This window comes from Sphaeramia orbicularis, chromosome 12 (genome assembly GCF_902148855.1).
Source record: "Sphaeramia orbicularis chromosome 12, fSphaOr1.1, whole genome shotgun sequence".
Taxonomy (NCBI): Eukaryota; Metazoa; Chordata; class Actinopteri; order Kurtiformes; family Apogonidae; genus Sphaeramia; species Sphaeramia orbicularis.
The window spans coordinates 45,594,958-45,610,247 of NC_043968.1; the positions used below are offsets into that span (position 1 = coordinate 45,594,958).

Sequence of the window (15,290 nt, forward strand, 5' to 3'; positions counted from 1 at the left end):
TTTTAATAACAGCATATAAACAATGAGAAAGCAGCTTGTTATGAAACGAGTGTGTGCTGAGATCCAGATTTGGTGCCTGACATTGCTTTCAGAGCTGCAGGATCGTCTCCATGAGGAGGGATAAAACTGGGCTGTCGTTCACTGTTGATGGTAGGATTTTCAGCCAAATGTTGCTTCTGCAGTTAAAACACAGCAGCTCTTTGTGTTTGTGCTGGTTCTGTTATTTCAGGACAGCAGAAACAAATATTGTGCAGCCTAATCGCATCATCTAAATGCCCTTTTCCATCCTTTTGTTTGTTTTATTGCATGAAATCCCGTCCACAGTGGATGCCAAATGTCGACACATACTGCCTTTCAGATCTTTCATATGTATCAATAATCCCTCTGATTTTGTTTTTCTCTCCAGTTTTAATCTCAGGTGTCAGTAATAATTCAAAAGTCAGTAAATGTATGGTAGTGCATACATACATACATACATACTTCATACATAAAACCATTGCTTTCAAATGCTCCTGTGGTTCTCTGCAGAGACTCGTGTTCTTCCACGCTGATGTCCGTTATTATTTGTAATCTTTTGATCTGCAGAGATGATAATAATCCTGCCACATGCCTCCCTGATTACCAATGCATAATGCTTTGGCTTTATTCTGCAGCCTTTCACGTTTATGCAACAGGCCGAGATGGAGAGGAGCACAGAGATAATGCTGCATGTCCACTACCGTTTAAAGGATGACGCTGATATTTTTACTCTGCAGCTGCAGAATGATCATGCTTTTGCTGATCTGGAGTATTTGACCATTTTAAACCTAAAACCATTCCAAATTTTGAGCTTATTGCCCTGTTTTTAGTTTGTAGGGCACAAAAGACTTGAACAGCATTTAAAGGTAATATGCAACATTTACATATTAAAATATCCAAAAGTGGCCAAAGTTCTATACTTACAACCCCCCCCCCCCCCGAAGGGGAGGCAAGGAGTGTTGTTTTTGTTTTGTTTTGTTTTGCTTTGCTTTGCTTTGCTTTGCTTTGCTTTGCTTTGCTTTGTTTTGCTTTGGTTTGTTTGTTTGTTTGTTTGTTTGTTTGTTTGTTTGTTTGTTAACACTCTAGCAGCAAAACTAGTGGCTGAATACATACCAAATTTGGTTTATAGATTGCCTGTGACCCAGAATAGATGTTGTTACATTTTGGGAAAAGTAGGTCTAGTTAAAGTTCAAATTTTTTATGAATTTTTAAAATCTTTTTTTTTTGCTCCCATTTACTTATAATGGGAGACATTTCAAATGTCTATAAAAACAATTAATTTTGTTTCAGTTTACTTCAAACTTGCCACATATAGACATAGAGACATCACCCCACACACAGACATAATGACATCACCTGGACTGATGCCAAAATAAGCTACAATACGTGCGAGGGGTGTGGTTTGTTATACCTGGCACCACTTGTTTGTTGATTTGTTCATCTGTATCAAACGTTTCTAATATTGGACCAGTAATGCTCAAATTTAACATGTTTTAATTGCTTCACCTGCAAAAGCAAGAGATCTCCTTTCTGGACAGAGATGAAAGTTTTAGGTCTAGTTTTTTGTATGTCTTGTTTACTTGAATACCACAAAGTTCTTAACCTCTTTAGCCCTAGCAACCCCAGTAATCCACTAGTTATAAACAAAACCTGTGCAGCCAAAGGTTATTACAACTAGAAGGAGCTTAAAACCTGTTCCTAAAGTTTCCAAAAAATGGGTAAAATATGAACATGAATTTTATGATTGCTTATACACTGATGATGGATTACATTAGATTCTTTATCACATAGATCCCCTAGCAAACCAAAATTAAGTAATAATTCTATATGTAATGTAAGGGCTAATGTCATTAGCGCCAAATGGTCTTTGTTTTCATCACCCTTGCAAGGTTTATTTCTCGATGATGACCTGTTTGCTGTACACTGTCCTGTTTATTGCAGGCTTTCTTTCTAAAGAAGGCAATAACTTGATACCAGGAACTGATTTAAAGATTATTTTGTTCATTGAAAACTTAACTCTTGTGTGTTGAATGAGAAGACAGAGGAATGCTGAAGAATGTGGAGTAAAAAAAGAACTATATTACACCAGAATCTATAATAATAACATATAAAACAGCAAAATAGTCACGAGATACTTTACTACCAGCTATTTTGTGCTTGACAAATTCTTTAAAACTTTAAACTTGTAACCATAACTAATTATTACTAATCATGTTCATGTGGCCTAATTATTCATCGATTTAACTGACTGACTTTAATGTTAGTGAATTTCAATCTATTCACTCACTGTATTTCTATCTCCATTACCACAAATGTTCTGGTTTCAACCAACACAGATTTAAAACACATGCATTTTTTAAAATGTTTTTTCACCTGCTGATCTCCAATTGTTGGTTAACTTTAAAAATAAAGTTCCTTGCTTGTGTTAAATTTTTCCTCTACACTCAGAAAATGAGGAGAGAGCAGCGGTGAACAAACAATCAGTTGACTGAATGGGTAGAGGGTTCACTTTGGTAACGTTCTGTTGTTGTCTTTTCTCTCTCCTCTTTCCACTAATCCCAGCCGGTGGAGACAGGTGGTTCCCTCCCTGGATCCCAGTTCTGTCTCAGGGTTCTCTTTCTGTAAAAGTTTTTTTCCTCCCTTGCTCTTGTGGAATTTGTTGGGTTTCCGTTCCATGCAACACTTTTAAGTCCTTAACCTAAATTTGTGAAGTACTTTGATATAATCATGCATTATAGTTGGTACTATGTAAATAAAAGGAAGAAGACTGGAGCTTAACTAAATACTACACTTCACAGAGGGACTTTTACCATGAGCCTGCTGTGGGCTGATTCATTACCTCATAGAATTTTCTGCTTCTGGAGATCCTCACTGATCTTTAAACACACATAATCCTATATACATTTAAATATACGTAGGGTATCATTTACATTACATGGCACATTTCATATATAAATATAATTCATTTATGTGTTCATTATAAATAAATGGAATTTCCACAGGAAAGTGCTCAGATAATAAAACAAAGAAATACTGAGACAGTATAGAGTTTATAATATAATCATACAAAAAATGTGCTTAAAAAAACAATAAGATGATATTTTTTATTTACATAATGCCTACTTAACTCTTTAAAACCTGACGTGTCATCGCTGACACACCCTTTCCATATGCAGTTTGGATGGCTATGACTCTTTCACTATTTGTGCAATTGAGAAAATTCCAACTGTTTCTAACACCTGAGACATTGCGCTTTATAGGCTTCATTGGGTCATTATGGTAATTTCACTCACGTCTGTACTAGCAGTTGGAGAATAAGCTGTTTTTACAGTATTTTAACATGCAGCCAATTGTAAATGACTGCTAGATTTTGAAAGTTCTAAGTGCTCTGGAAAAATGGGCAAAAGGACTCACTCACAGCACATTTTCTAAACTTTTTATAGTCAAAATAAGAAAAAAGTTCAGATGGACTATTTTAGGCTTAGGGTTTAAAGGATTTAAGTAATAACCATGTCAAATAGATGCATTATGGGCCACAAAATAGGGGGCAGGACCTTGTCTGTGACACATTCTGCATTCGGTGGACTGTTCCATTCATGGACGTATTGATCAGTAGGACAGACTCTCCTGGACTATGAAGGACCTGACAACAAAGGAGGAATCCTTGACTTTGAGAAACAGCTTCTGTCTGTCTGCTGTTTGTTGGCTGATCCTTCTGCCTCCTAGTGGTCATAATGACTGAACACAGCTTTAAATTTAAGACACTGCTGTCTGTAACTGCACCATTGCTTCTTTTTAAAGCCCTGAAGAAAAATTAAATCACCCTCTGCAGACACCTAACTGTTATGTGTGGGCAGTTGGATTTGGATCATCAGCTTTCAGTTTGTCAACAGGTGGCAGGTTTTTTGCATCTACTGGCCTCTTCAGTGCAGGTCGAGAGGCAGAGAAATCAATGCATTTCCACCAACCCATTGACCTGAGTCCTCTGAGGCCATTTTGGACAGCTGATTGCATCTTTAACAGCAATCACACTCCCCACACATATACACGTGATAAAATGAATCTTTATTGATCTGTGTGGACAGACTATTATCACAGCAGCAAGTAATGAAGTACAGTAAAGAAAGTAGACAGTACAGGTAAGGATGCAGCCAACACATGCATAAAGCAAATCACATTCATTAAAAAAGACAGAAACATGAGGGTGGGGATATCATGACATATAATGTTAATTTCATTTTATTTTGTAATGTTTAGTCATCAGTTTCTCATTGTTTTTGTATTCAGCATTATCATAGAGTACTTTTATTCTTAAATGTTTTATCTAATCACTTGTTTAAAGGAATGTTACTACGGAGGATGAATTCCAAACTACATGATACCACCACAGGCCCCAAAGAGACTATTAAATCACACATTTTAACAGTGAATACAATCAAGCTACAAATGAAAATACCTTAACCATGAGATCCTTCAAAAGATTTCTGTTTTAGTTTCCATATCAGTCTAAATTGTTGTTTAAATTAGACCACTGACCAACTTTTAGCTTATTACAAGTTGAGCTATAATGGCAAGATAATAAGTGAAGGTAGTGAACATGATGAATACTTCAGAAATACAACAGTCTTGGCACCAAATGGCAATTTGAGAATTTGAAAAGTGTGATCAAGACTGACAAATGGTGACGAACAGTATGGAAATGACTTGATTTGTCTTATTGCATAACAATAAATCTGCCCTCTGCACTCATGTGTAGCTAAATAATGTAAGTCAACAGATGGTTTCAGTCATAAGTGTCGTACTAACATAGTTTATGAGGTGGTTCACAGTTGAAAAACATTTGCAACCCAATGGAATATATATATATATATATATATATATATATATATATATATATATGTGTGTGTGTGTGTGTATGTATGTATGTATGTGTGTGTGTGTATATGTATATATATATATATATATATATATATATATATATATATATATATATATATATATATATATATATATATATATATATATATATATATATATTAAATTCACTGGTTTCCATCCTGTTACGCACCAATTGGTGAAAGTAAATCAAAAGTAACATGAAAGATATGTTAAAATTTTAAATTAAGTTACCACATAATGGGCTGCAACTAAAACATATCTATATATTAAATTGGCAGTTATCATTGTTTATACACTGCAAAAAAAGGCCTGTACAAAAATTAGAAAACTAAACACATTATTGGGTTACAATGTTGCATTTCAACTAAAATGATCTACCAGTAAAATTATGGCAAAACTTCATAAAACAAGTAAAATTTTTTGAGGGCAAACAGTTGCTGTGTCCACCATATACTCATCTCCCAACAATGTAGCTTGTTTTGTTGTAAATATTGCTTAAAATTAGTTTTAATACCTAAGTGGGGTAGCTCAAGATGAAAATTCTTGGAACAAGTCAAACAATCTTAAGATTGATTAAGTCTCAATAAATTTAAAAAAGAATCTTTCAAGATAAAATTTTCCAAATTCATGTCTGTTTATTTACTTTAGATATTCCTTTTTTACAGTGTAAACATGCACAAAAATCCAACATAACACAATATAAAAATGTCATCCTGTCCTTCCACTCCACCGTGGTATGTTTTAGTTCACCTCTGTCCTCACTCTGATGGAATCTGTGCTGTAAACAGTCTAAACAGACTCTGGATAGGTCAAGGAAACTCTCCAAAATAAAATCCATCCAATCATCCACAACATTTGTCACCACTGGAAGCTTTTGCAGTGATATAATTGATGCACATCAGCCAGGAATAATATACTTTTCAGGGTAGGGTTTTGTGTCAAGGCAACACTCTCCACTTTGCACTTGTCCCAGTGACTTATAGGGCAAAATATGTACATTTTAGCTTTTTAGACAGCTATTGGTCATGGAGTTACAAAATGGAATCTGGAGTAAATCTCGTCAATGGTAAAACATAATCAACTCATTTCCACAATATGGGGCCTTTTAAGTTCATTCACGACTTTGTAAACAGTAAGTTGATCACATCATAAAGTCTGTGTAATAGTTCAGGAGCTTTCAATCCTAGCAAAATAATAAAATTGACATTTACTATCCTATTAATATTGACTCAGATTAGGAAAGAGTCTATCTAATGTTCAGAATAAATGGACATTTGAGCACCATTTTTATGACAAAATCCATATGTGGAAGCCCTGTGGTTATTGAAACGTCTCTAAACGACCCTTTGCAATGGAAGTATTTTGTCATGTTTACACAGATTAGCTTGTCAAAGTCATTGAAATGTTATTTATCAAATTCATATATCTTTATACAAAAAGCCAATATTTTGTCTTGTTTGTGCCCCGAGAAAAAGAGGATGTTTCTGAGAGAGTGATGTGCTGTCTCTCTGCTAAGAGGCTTATCTCATCCTGCATGTAACAGTGAGAGAACAACAAGCAGCCACCAGCGAAATAAAACACAAATCTGGATTGAATCATCAGACCACTGGGGCGAGCGAGCATCGCTTAACCTGCAAATACAGAAAGAGAGAGAAAGGAGGGGAGGGGTGTGTGTGTGTGGGGGGTGAAACCACAGAAACAACCCAGATAGCTGCAGGCTACACTACTGCTATCCAAAAGTATGTGGACACTTGAGAATTGCAGCCATATGTGATTGTGACACCATTAACGTGCTGCTCCAACAGCCTGTGCTCCTCTGCTTTCAGTGATTCTTCCAGATGTTGAGTCTGTCTGCAGGGGTTTACTCCCATTCAGACCACAACTGATGCTCACCATAAAAAGATGAGTTGACTTCATCTCAAAGCTGTACAAATGAGATGAAGATGTTTCACACAACGCTGGTCAAACAAAGTCTAAAAATGTAATATTACAAAATGGAACAGGTTAATGCATCTAAACACAGCACAATTTATCCATAAAGTTTGAATCAAATATTTAAGCTTTTCCCATGACATGATTGTGATAATGTGATTTATTCTTGATCAATAAAGTGTAACTGGGACTCATTATGTATTCACTGAACTTGGTCAAAGGTGATACTCATGTGTTGAGTCCTACAACAGTGTTCAACATTTGAGAAAAACATAATTGCACTGCTCCTAACAACACTGCTGCTTTTTATCCCTGTTGCTCATTTTAAATCACTGCTGTATTTTGCACACATGTACATACATTTTTAATAACTGTATAGTAGTATTTTATCATTATTTATTAAACAACTGAACACTTTACATTACATTCTTGCCCTGATCCAAATGCAACAACATTTCAGTCTGTATACACTTTGTGCATACCTGAATGACAATAAAGTTTGTCTAAGTCTAAGACTAATTGTATTCCATATAATGACATGTTGTATTTGGTCATCTGTCAATAGGATCATATCTCTTTGACAAATAAACTAAACACCACTGATGCCACACTGCGTGTTTTCTATTGTTTGTATGCTTTATCCCAACACAATAATCTAGCAGGTAGTTTGTGTACTATATTCCAATCTTCATCATCAGTTCCTTATGTTGCTCCTTTTGCTGCTTCCAACACACCAACTCTTTGAGGACTAAATATTCACTTGCTGCCTAAAACTGTTCATCCAACCCAGTGAAAGGTCCCACTCTGATGAAATAATAAATATTATGACCACTTCTCCTGTTAGTGGTCAGATGTAATGGCTGATCAGTGTATTTTGCAGACCCAGATCCAGAAAGCGTCCCACATGCTAATATTTTATCAGTCGGCTTTTAGCTGTGATTACAACACCCACTCACCATGACATCATTTTGATCAGTTAATGCAATATGAAAACATTTATTTCTATCCTTTTTTTGGACAAATGACATAGACCTGACCAACTGAAGTGACATCAGATTATAACACTTGTGTTATACTGTCAGCACTAGGCATGATGGGTAATCACTTCGTCTACCCCTCTTCGTCACTCTGGAACCAGATCAGTGTGGACTCCTTAGATCACATGACCTTTTTCCATTGCTCCATAGTCCAGTCCAGGGGTGCCCAATCTTGGTCCTAGAGATCTACTATCCTGCATGTTTTAGATGTGTCCCTCTTGTAACACACCTGATTCAAATGATAAATCTATCATCAAGCTCTGCAGAAGCCTGATAATGACCGTCAGGTGTGTTGGAAGAGGGAAACATCTAAAACATGCAGGATAGTAGCTCTCAAGGACCAGGATTGGGCACCCCTGGTCTAGTCTTTATTAGGGGTGTAAGAAAATATCGGTTCTGCAATATATCGCAATATTTCATTTCACAATACTGTATCAATATTTAAAAAGTACTGTATCGATATTTTTAGGTGTTTATTCAAATGCAGATATTGTGGAGGTTCATTTTTGTTTTTTATTATTTAACATTCTTTTATTCAATAATGTTAGTTCCTTTGTTGGGATTGCACAAAAATAATGTTATGATGTTAGTTTTGAACTAATAGAATATGAACATTTGCACAAGATCTTAAACTGTAATGTCTGTAAAACAGAATTTAAGTTTGAACACAGGAATATTTTCTGATATAGTATTAGATCCTGTTGTGATCAAATAAAAATGTGTTTAGTATTTGTGCATATTACTGGTGTAATTCATTTCTTCAAGGAAATAAACATTTAAAAACAAACAAACAAAAAATTGCCTATTTAACAGTATCGTGATATATATCGTGATCCTAGTATTGTGATTTGTATCGTATCGCCAGATTCTTGCCAGTACACAGCCCTAGTCTTTATGCTCTCTATCAAACTGTTTAATAAACAAGAAACTGCATCAGTTCAAGAACTTTTTTGCAGCTGAAACATGAATCACTTCAGTCATCATCCACAGGTTCTTCCAGTCTATATTTACTTATTAGATCCAGGTGGGGATGTTTTTGGGCTTTAATGTGTATTAGAGCTGACACAGATATAAAGTTATGATAGAGTTCTCTTTACTGATACTAAAGGGTTACAAGCATAAATAATAATGATCCAAAGTAAGATAAAACAGCATGACATTGGTGTCTATTAGAGCAGAAGTGATTTGAATGAGTTAACCCTTTAAAGCTCTGAGGTCTGAGTTATTGCTTTTGCACCAGATAATTAAAAGGAACAGAAGAGGAGATAAACGACAGGAACTGGGGAAGAGATAGTGATGAAAAGGCAAAAAGAAACCAGAGAGGGTTAGAGGAGGAAAACTGGAATAAATTCAGAAAGGCAGCAGGGAGGGGGGAGGAGGGGGAGGAAGGGGAGGGGGCACAAATGAAGTCAGAGGGAGATAAAACAGATTCACAGACAGCAGCCGGTGTTTCAACTCAACAGTTTCTCAGCTGCACACACACACACACACACACACCCACACACACACACACATACACACGCCTCCTGCTCCTCCTGCTCCTCCTCGCCCCCCCTCCCTCTCCTCTCCTCCTCTCCATGCCGGCGGAGGTGTCCGCGGGGCTGTCATGGCGAAGATCCGCGTGTCGTACGAGTACTCCGAGGCCGAGGACAAGAGCATCAGGCTGGGCTTGTTCCTGATCGCCTGCGGCATCCTCAGCCTCTTCATCCTGGGCTTCTGCTGGCTCAGCCCGACCCTCCAGAGCCTGCAGAGCAAGCCGGCCAACTGCACGGTGAGCCCGGCTACGAGCTGCGAGCAGCCGCCGCGGTGACAGCCCCTCCGGACCGTAGTAGAGCTGTGTAGTAGACTGGATTAAACAGCAGCAGCAGCAGAGGCAGAGCAGCACTGAACAGGTTATTAGAGACACTGACACACAGATTAGGCTCATTTCAATAGTTTTCAACAGTTTGATTGTTAGGATTTTCTAGTTTAGTATAACTTTAATTAGTCAAAGAATATTAATACTTAGCCTTAGACATGAGAATAAGTTGCTTTATATATTTAAAAAAAAAAAAGTATTGGGGACAGAATAATTTGAATAGGATATTTAAATCAAAAAAGCCAAACTTTGGTTGCATTGTCATAATTTGCTGTTCATTCTAATCATGTCTCATACAGCTGATTGTACAATTTGTTGCATAAGTTTAAGCTTTTTTTTTTATTTTGCATTCTAAATAACTGGATTTGTGGCAACATCAGAATCTATTTTTAATGTTATTGCTAGTTTTGAAGTAAGTAAAGCCTTTATTATATTAAAGTAGTCAGTCTTGTGGGTGTGATTCAGGCTGCGGGCAGTCATTGTACTGATACATTTATGGCTTGTTCATGAAAAGGAACTGCTCACATGTTTAAAGGATATTGTGTAAAGAACGAAATGATTCTAGGATGATGTAGGAACTAATACAGATGAGTTTCATCAGCATGTCAGTATAGTTGATTCCTTGTGATTATCATTTTTCTTTTATGTCATGTTGATGGACAGTGATGGTGGTTGAAATGTCATCTTATCTCTCACTGAGCCATCAGTCAAAACCATCACAGTGTCAGACTTGACCTCACTGTGGTGTTAAAGTCAGACTGACACACCTGAGGTCCGGCTCCACCGAATCACCTCATCACCCATCTTTGGTGATTTCTTATGTGTTAGCTGCTCAAGTGGTCTTAATCCTTAAAAAAACTAGTAGATTTGGTACAGTTTCACTGATTTTAAAGTCCTCTCCAGTCAGGTCATAATGATCTGCTGTTGTGTGCACAAACTAAAAGATAAAAACATGACCTTTAGTTTTGACGGAAAGTACAACTTTCCCATTAGGAGGAGAACACTGCTCAACTAATGTCAACCCTAGTTCTAAAATGTCTGTAGTCATTTTCATTGTGCTAATAGTAGATCAGCAGGGTGGGTTTCTTTATGTCCTGGACCTGTTGTGCTGCGTCACTTTGCACTGTGGATTATTAAAACTGTTTGCACAGCGTTTCAAAGCCAGTGGAAGTTTTCATGACATAAATTACAGGCAGCTACACCCAAAGCTTCTATTTACAGTGGATGATGAATTCATGCTGGCTTGATTTATCGGGCTGTTAGCTTATTGCATCGTTCTAAAATAACAGTCATGCATTTCAGAGAGTGGAAGTGTTTTATTTTTTCTGTTTTAAAATCTTCCTGTAGCAGTGAGTCTCCTTGGTGGTGATTAATCCACTGTTTAATTTAACATAAATCTCAGTAGTTTGACTTTATTGCAGCTCTCTGACCTCTTACACTCAAGGTCCATTTGAGTTTTATTAAATCTGTGCAGACTGATAGTGCATTTACCATTTATGGATATTCGTCTGCGTGGAGCCTTATGTTTTTCAGGCTGTTGATGCACCAGCAAAGTTCATTTCATGATCCAAACATCAAAATCATTTAAGTCAGTGAATAATGGTGACGCTCTGAGTGTAGTAACAGTCACAGTCGTAGTGTGTTGAAGTGTGTTTGATTTCTAACATTTGCTGAAAGCAGATTCCTTTTGCTGGTATATGGTCATAAAACATGTTTGACCTGATGATGGTGCTAGATTAAAAGTCAGAGGGTCATGAAGATATATTTCGGTATTTATCCTGATGGGGACCTGAAGAAAGATATAAAAGGATCATCTGCTATCTAAGGAGGCAAGGGTCAGCATGGTCTGTCAATGTGCTGCTGCTACACGACACATAGTAGGGATGCACCGATACCACTTTTTTCCAGACCGAGTATGAGTACAAGTACTTACATTTGAGTACTTGCCGATACCGAGTGCCGATACAAGTACTTAATAATCTCATTCCAGTTTTTAGTTCCTTTTGTAAATGTGCTTTATTGTTGTTGTCATTAGTCTGACTGGAACAAAGTGCTGCTACTGACATTTAATGTGTTGGAATGAGCATTTGTCAATCAATCCACCAGGGGGCGCCGCTCTGAATTAACCATACTGGACAAATACTATGAAGAAGAGTAAAGTTTTTTGAGAAGTAGAGATGGGACTTTTGGCTCTTTGAAGGGAGCCGTTCAATCAGGAGCCATTCACTGAAAAGAGCCGTTCAAAAGAGTGGCTCTTTTATGTTTTTTGCATTATTTTGAAACACCGATGTTTAATGACCAAATAGACTGAATGTGATGATTGACATTACATTTTAAAGGTGTTTAATTGGCGCGGCAGTAAATATTATCTTACTGTAAAAAAGAATAGTTAGTTCAAATGTGTGGACTAAATACATGACATGAGAGGTGACATTAGGCAAATGCTGGAATTTGACCAAAAACATCACGCTACATTATGTGGACTAGTCTGTAGCCTAAAAATGAAGAAGAAAATAAAACATTTTCTTATGAAATAACATTTTATTCTCCTCAAAACAAGAACAATAAAGGTGTGTAAGCATATGGAAAAAACTGCACAAAACACAACAGCGATTAATCACTGCAATTACTTAAATACCTGAACTATAGTGCAATTCTCAGAACAAGAACAGTATGTTGGTAAATTGACAGGCAATCGGACACTCCCTCCTAAAAAAAAATTTTAAAAAATGAACGGCTCTTTACAAAGACTCGGTTCCCATCGTTCATTTCAAAGAGGCGTTCAAAAGATTCGATTCATTCGTGAATGTCATATCACTATTGAGAAGAAGAAGAAAGTCAGCAATAACAAACATGGAGACGACAGAGGCAACACCAATGTGATACTAATATTGCAGCGTTTTTAAGGTTATTAAAGTTTAAAAGCTTAGCTTCAGCAGGTAGAGAAAAGAGAAATGAGTGATAAGTTTCGTTTTCACTTCTGCTGGTGGTGGTCCGCACTGCTTCTTACCCCTCTCCGTCTGGGTACTCACCCGCCAGCACCTAGAAAATGGATGGAATGTACGCAGAGTAAGGACAGAACGCTGCGTCCGTATCTGTCTGTGTCTTTAACGTTATTTGCAGTCAGCGTTACTTTTATCACCATCATTTATTTTGAAAAATCTCCACACTCTACATGCTCCCCACATATTATTCCTCCTCCGTGTACCTGCTGCACTGAACTGGGAATGTCACACAGCCGTAAGTGGTATCGGTGCATTTGTATTGGATTACTTTTACGAGTACGAATTACGAGTACACACACTGAGTATCGGAGCCGATACCCGATACTCGTATCGGAATCGGTGCATCCCTAACACATAGGATGAAACTAGCCAGTTTTATGAATTAATGTTTGGAAACTAGTCTTCATATTCAACTGCTTGATTATTAAAATCCTATTCACATCTTCACACTGTACTAGTTCCACCCATGCACATCTGGTCATTTGTAATAATTGCACAGATTGTCTGTGAATCCTGTGTGAATCCACCTTGTCCGTCATTTGTCCGCCATTATGAATTACCAGTCCATTCAACATAGAAGTGATAATGTTAATCCTGTGAGAATCAACATGTCAATGATGTGGTGCAAAGATTCCTCTGTTTCCTCCATGCATTTATTTATTTTACATCTTGGTCAAGGACTATGGAAGTTGCCCTTGTGATGGTAAATTAAAGTGTGGATGCAAATTCACCAGGAATATGTTGTAATATACCATGGATATGAACTGAAAGAGCAAAATTAAATCTCTCATAAGAACAAAACTGCCAAATGTGAGGTGGATGCAATGCATGGAAGCTGCATTTCAACAAACTCAACAGGTTGTTTAAGTGGTGGCCTGTTAATAGTACGTTTAATAGTAATGGTAATAGTAAGACATCAGATCAGATCAGTGTCAGTAAATCTGAGAAAAAAACACACTTCTCCATCCTGTGAAAATGTGTAGCGTGAAACACAGACGTTGGGGTTTATTTTTTGAATCAAACGAGGTTATACTCAGATTATACTAGTTGCATGGTAATAAACAATTTCACATTTTAACATTAATGTGATGTTGACTCAGATACTTGTATCTTCTTCAGTCTTCAGGTTCTGCACAACAAGTTGATTGTCTTATAATTGTCATACCATTGAAGAATCTGATGGCTGAGAAGTTTGTGTTGTCTTTAACCCATAAAGACCCGAACAGCCACCGGCAACCAAAACCACCCACTGATCTTAAATAATTAATATCTGTTGATCCACTAATCCTAACAATACATGTGACTAATTCACATAAAATCCAGTTTGTCATCTTTTCATGGTCATCAGATATGACCCATTTGGACCTTCAGAGGCTCCGTAGTGAACATGGAAACACCGTCATCTTCTACAGCATTGATTCACTAATAAAACCCATGGAGTTGGATCAATGACAGTGGATGGAGACACTTGGTTTATGTTCAGTTAATAATGTATTTTTCTGAAAAAGTCACTTTTTCTTCAGTTTTCTCTGTTTTCGATATAATAACCCTTAACTTTAATCTGAGCTTTAATGAACATCTACATGATCAGTAAATTAAATATAGAAAAACACCTGATTTTGACTGAAAAAGAATACAAAGGATCATATTATAATAAATGTGATAAATCACTTAAGAAAGGTTAAATAGAGAGAAAAATTCATTTGGGAACTGACACAAAAATAACACTTGGTCTTTATTGGTTAATTTTTTCAATATAGAGCTGTCTACTATTCATACGAACACATGCTATTATTTGTAGATTTATATCAATGAATATGAATCATGAACAGTTTAAGATGGTACAGTGACACTCTAATATTTAGAATGCCTCCTGGTGTTTGGTTGCAGTATGCTTTTATAAATCCTTCCCTTGATGTAGGGAAAATTAAAAACAAAAAAACTATGCAGCAATGTATTTTTCTAAAGATGATTTCTGTGATGTAATGTACATTTTAGTGTACTAATACACACATAGCCAGATGATTGTGATCATTTATTTTCTGTAAGTTGTTGGGGTGGACAACAGCTTGTGATAGTATTTTGGCTTCACTTGTACAAAGTGGGAGTAACCGTATCACATCAACTATTTTTATAGATGTTTGGACCAAATCTATGACAAACTGGCTGGTAGCTGTTATATAGTTGTTAATCACTGGGATTCATCGTTAGGTTGACAGTGAACACCTGTAGAATCATATCCCCTATAATACTGTCTTGCAATGTACTCTCAATGTTTAACAATAATTTGATCATTTTGTCACACTGTGGTTGAAGTAGTCAAATATGGATTCTGCATCTGTCCTTATACACATCTGTCACTTTCTTAATCATAATCAAATCCATTTCACAAGTCATATATTTTATGTTTCAGTGAAAAAAATCACAATGTTACCAAGTGTATTTTTTCTCTTTTCCAGTCAAAATATCTCATCACACTTAAAATAAGACATAATCGCCTAAAGAGTAACTTTTTAGTGAGATATAAGAACTTATTTTTAC

General features: G+C 36.5%; 1 protein-coding gene across 2 annotated transcripts in view; it reads left to right on the forward strand.

Moving 5' to 3' along the window:
• The first annotated feature begins 9,363 nt into the window (after positions 1 to 9,363).
• LOC115429482 (calcium-activated potassium channel subunit beta-4) overlaps positions 9,364 to 15,290 on the forward strand; it is a 46,306-nt gene continuing 40,379 nt past the window's right edge. For both annotated transcript variants that reach the window (XR_003936790.1, XM_030148974.1), the window contains exon 1: positions 9,364 to 9,657. Coding sequence is in view for 1 of the 2 variants with exons in the window: in XM_030148974.1 (XP_030004834.1) it covers positions 9,493 to 9,657 (165 nt within the window). In the remaining variant the exon portion in view is untranslated. The remainder of the gene's footprint in view (positions 9,658 to 15,290) is intronic.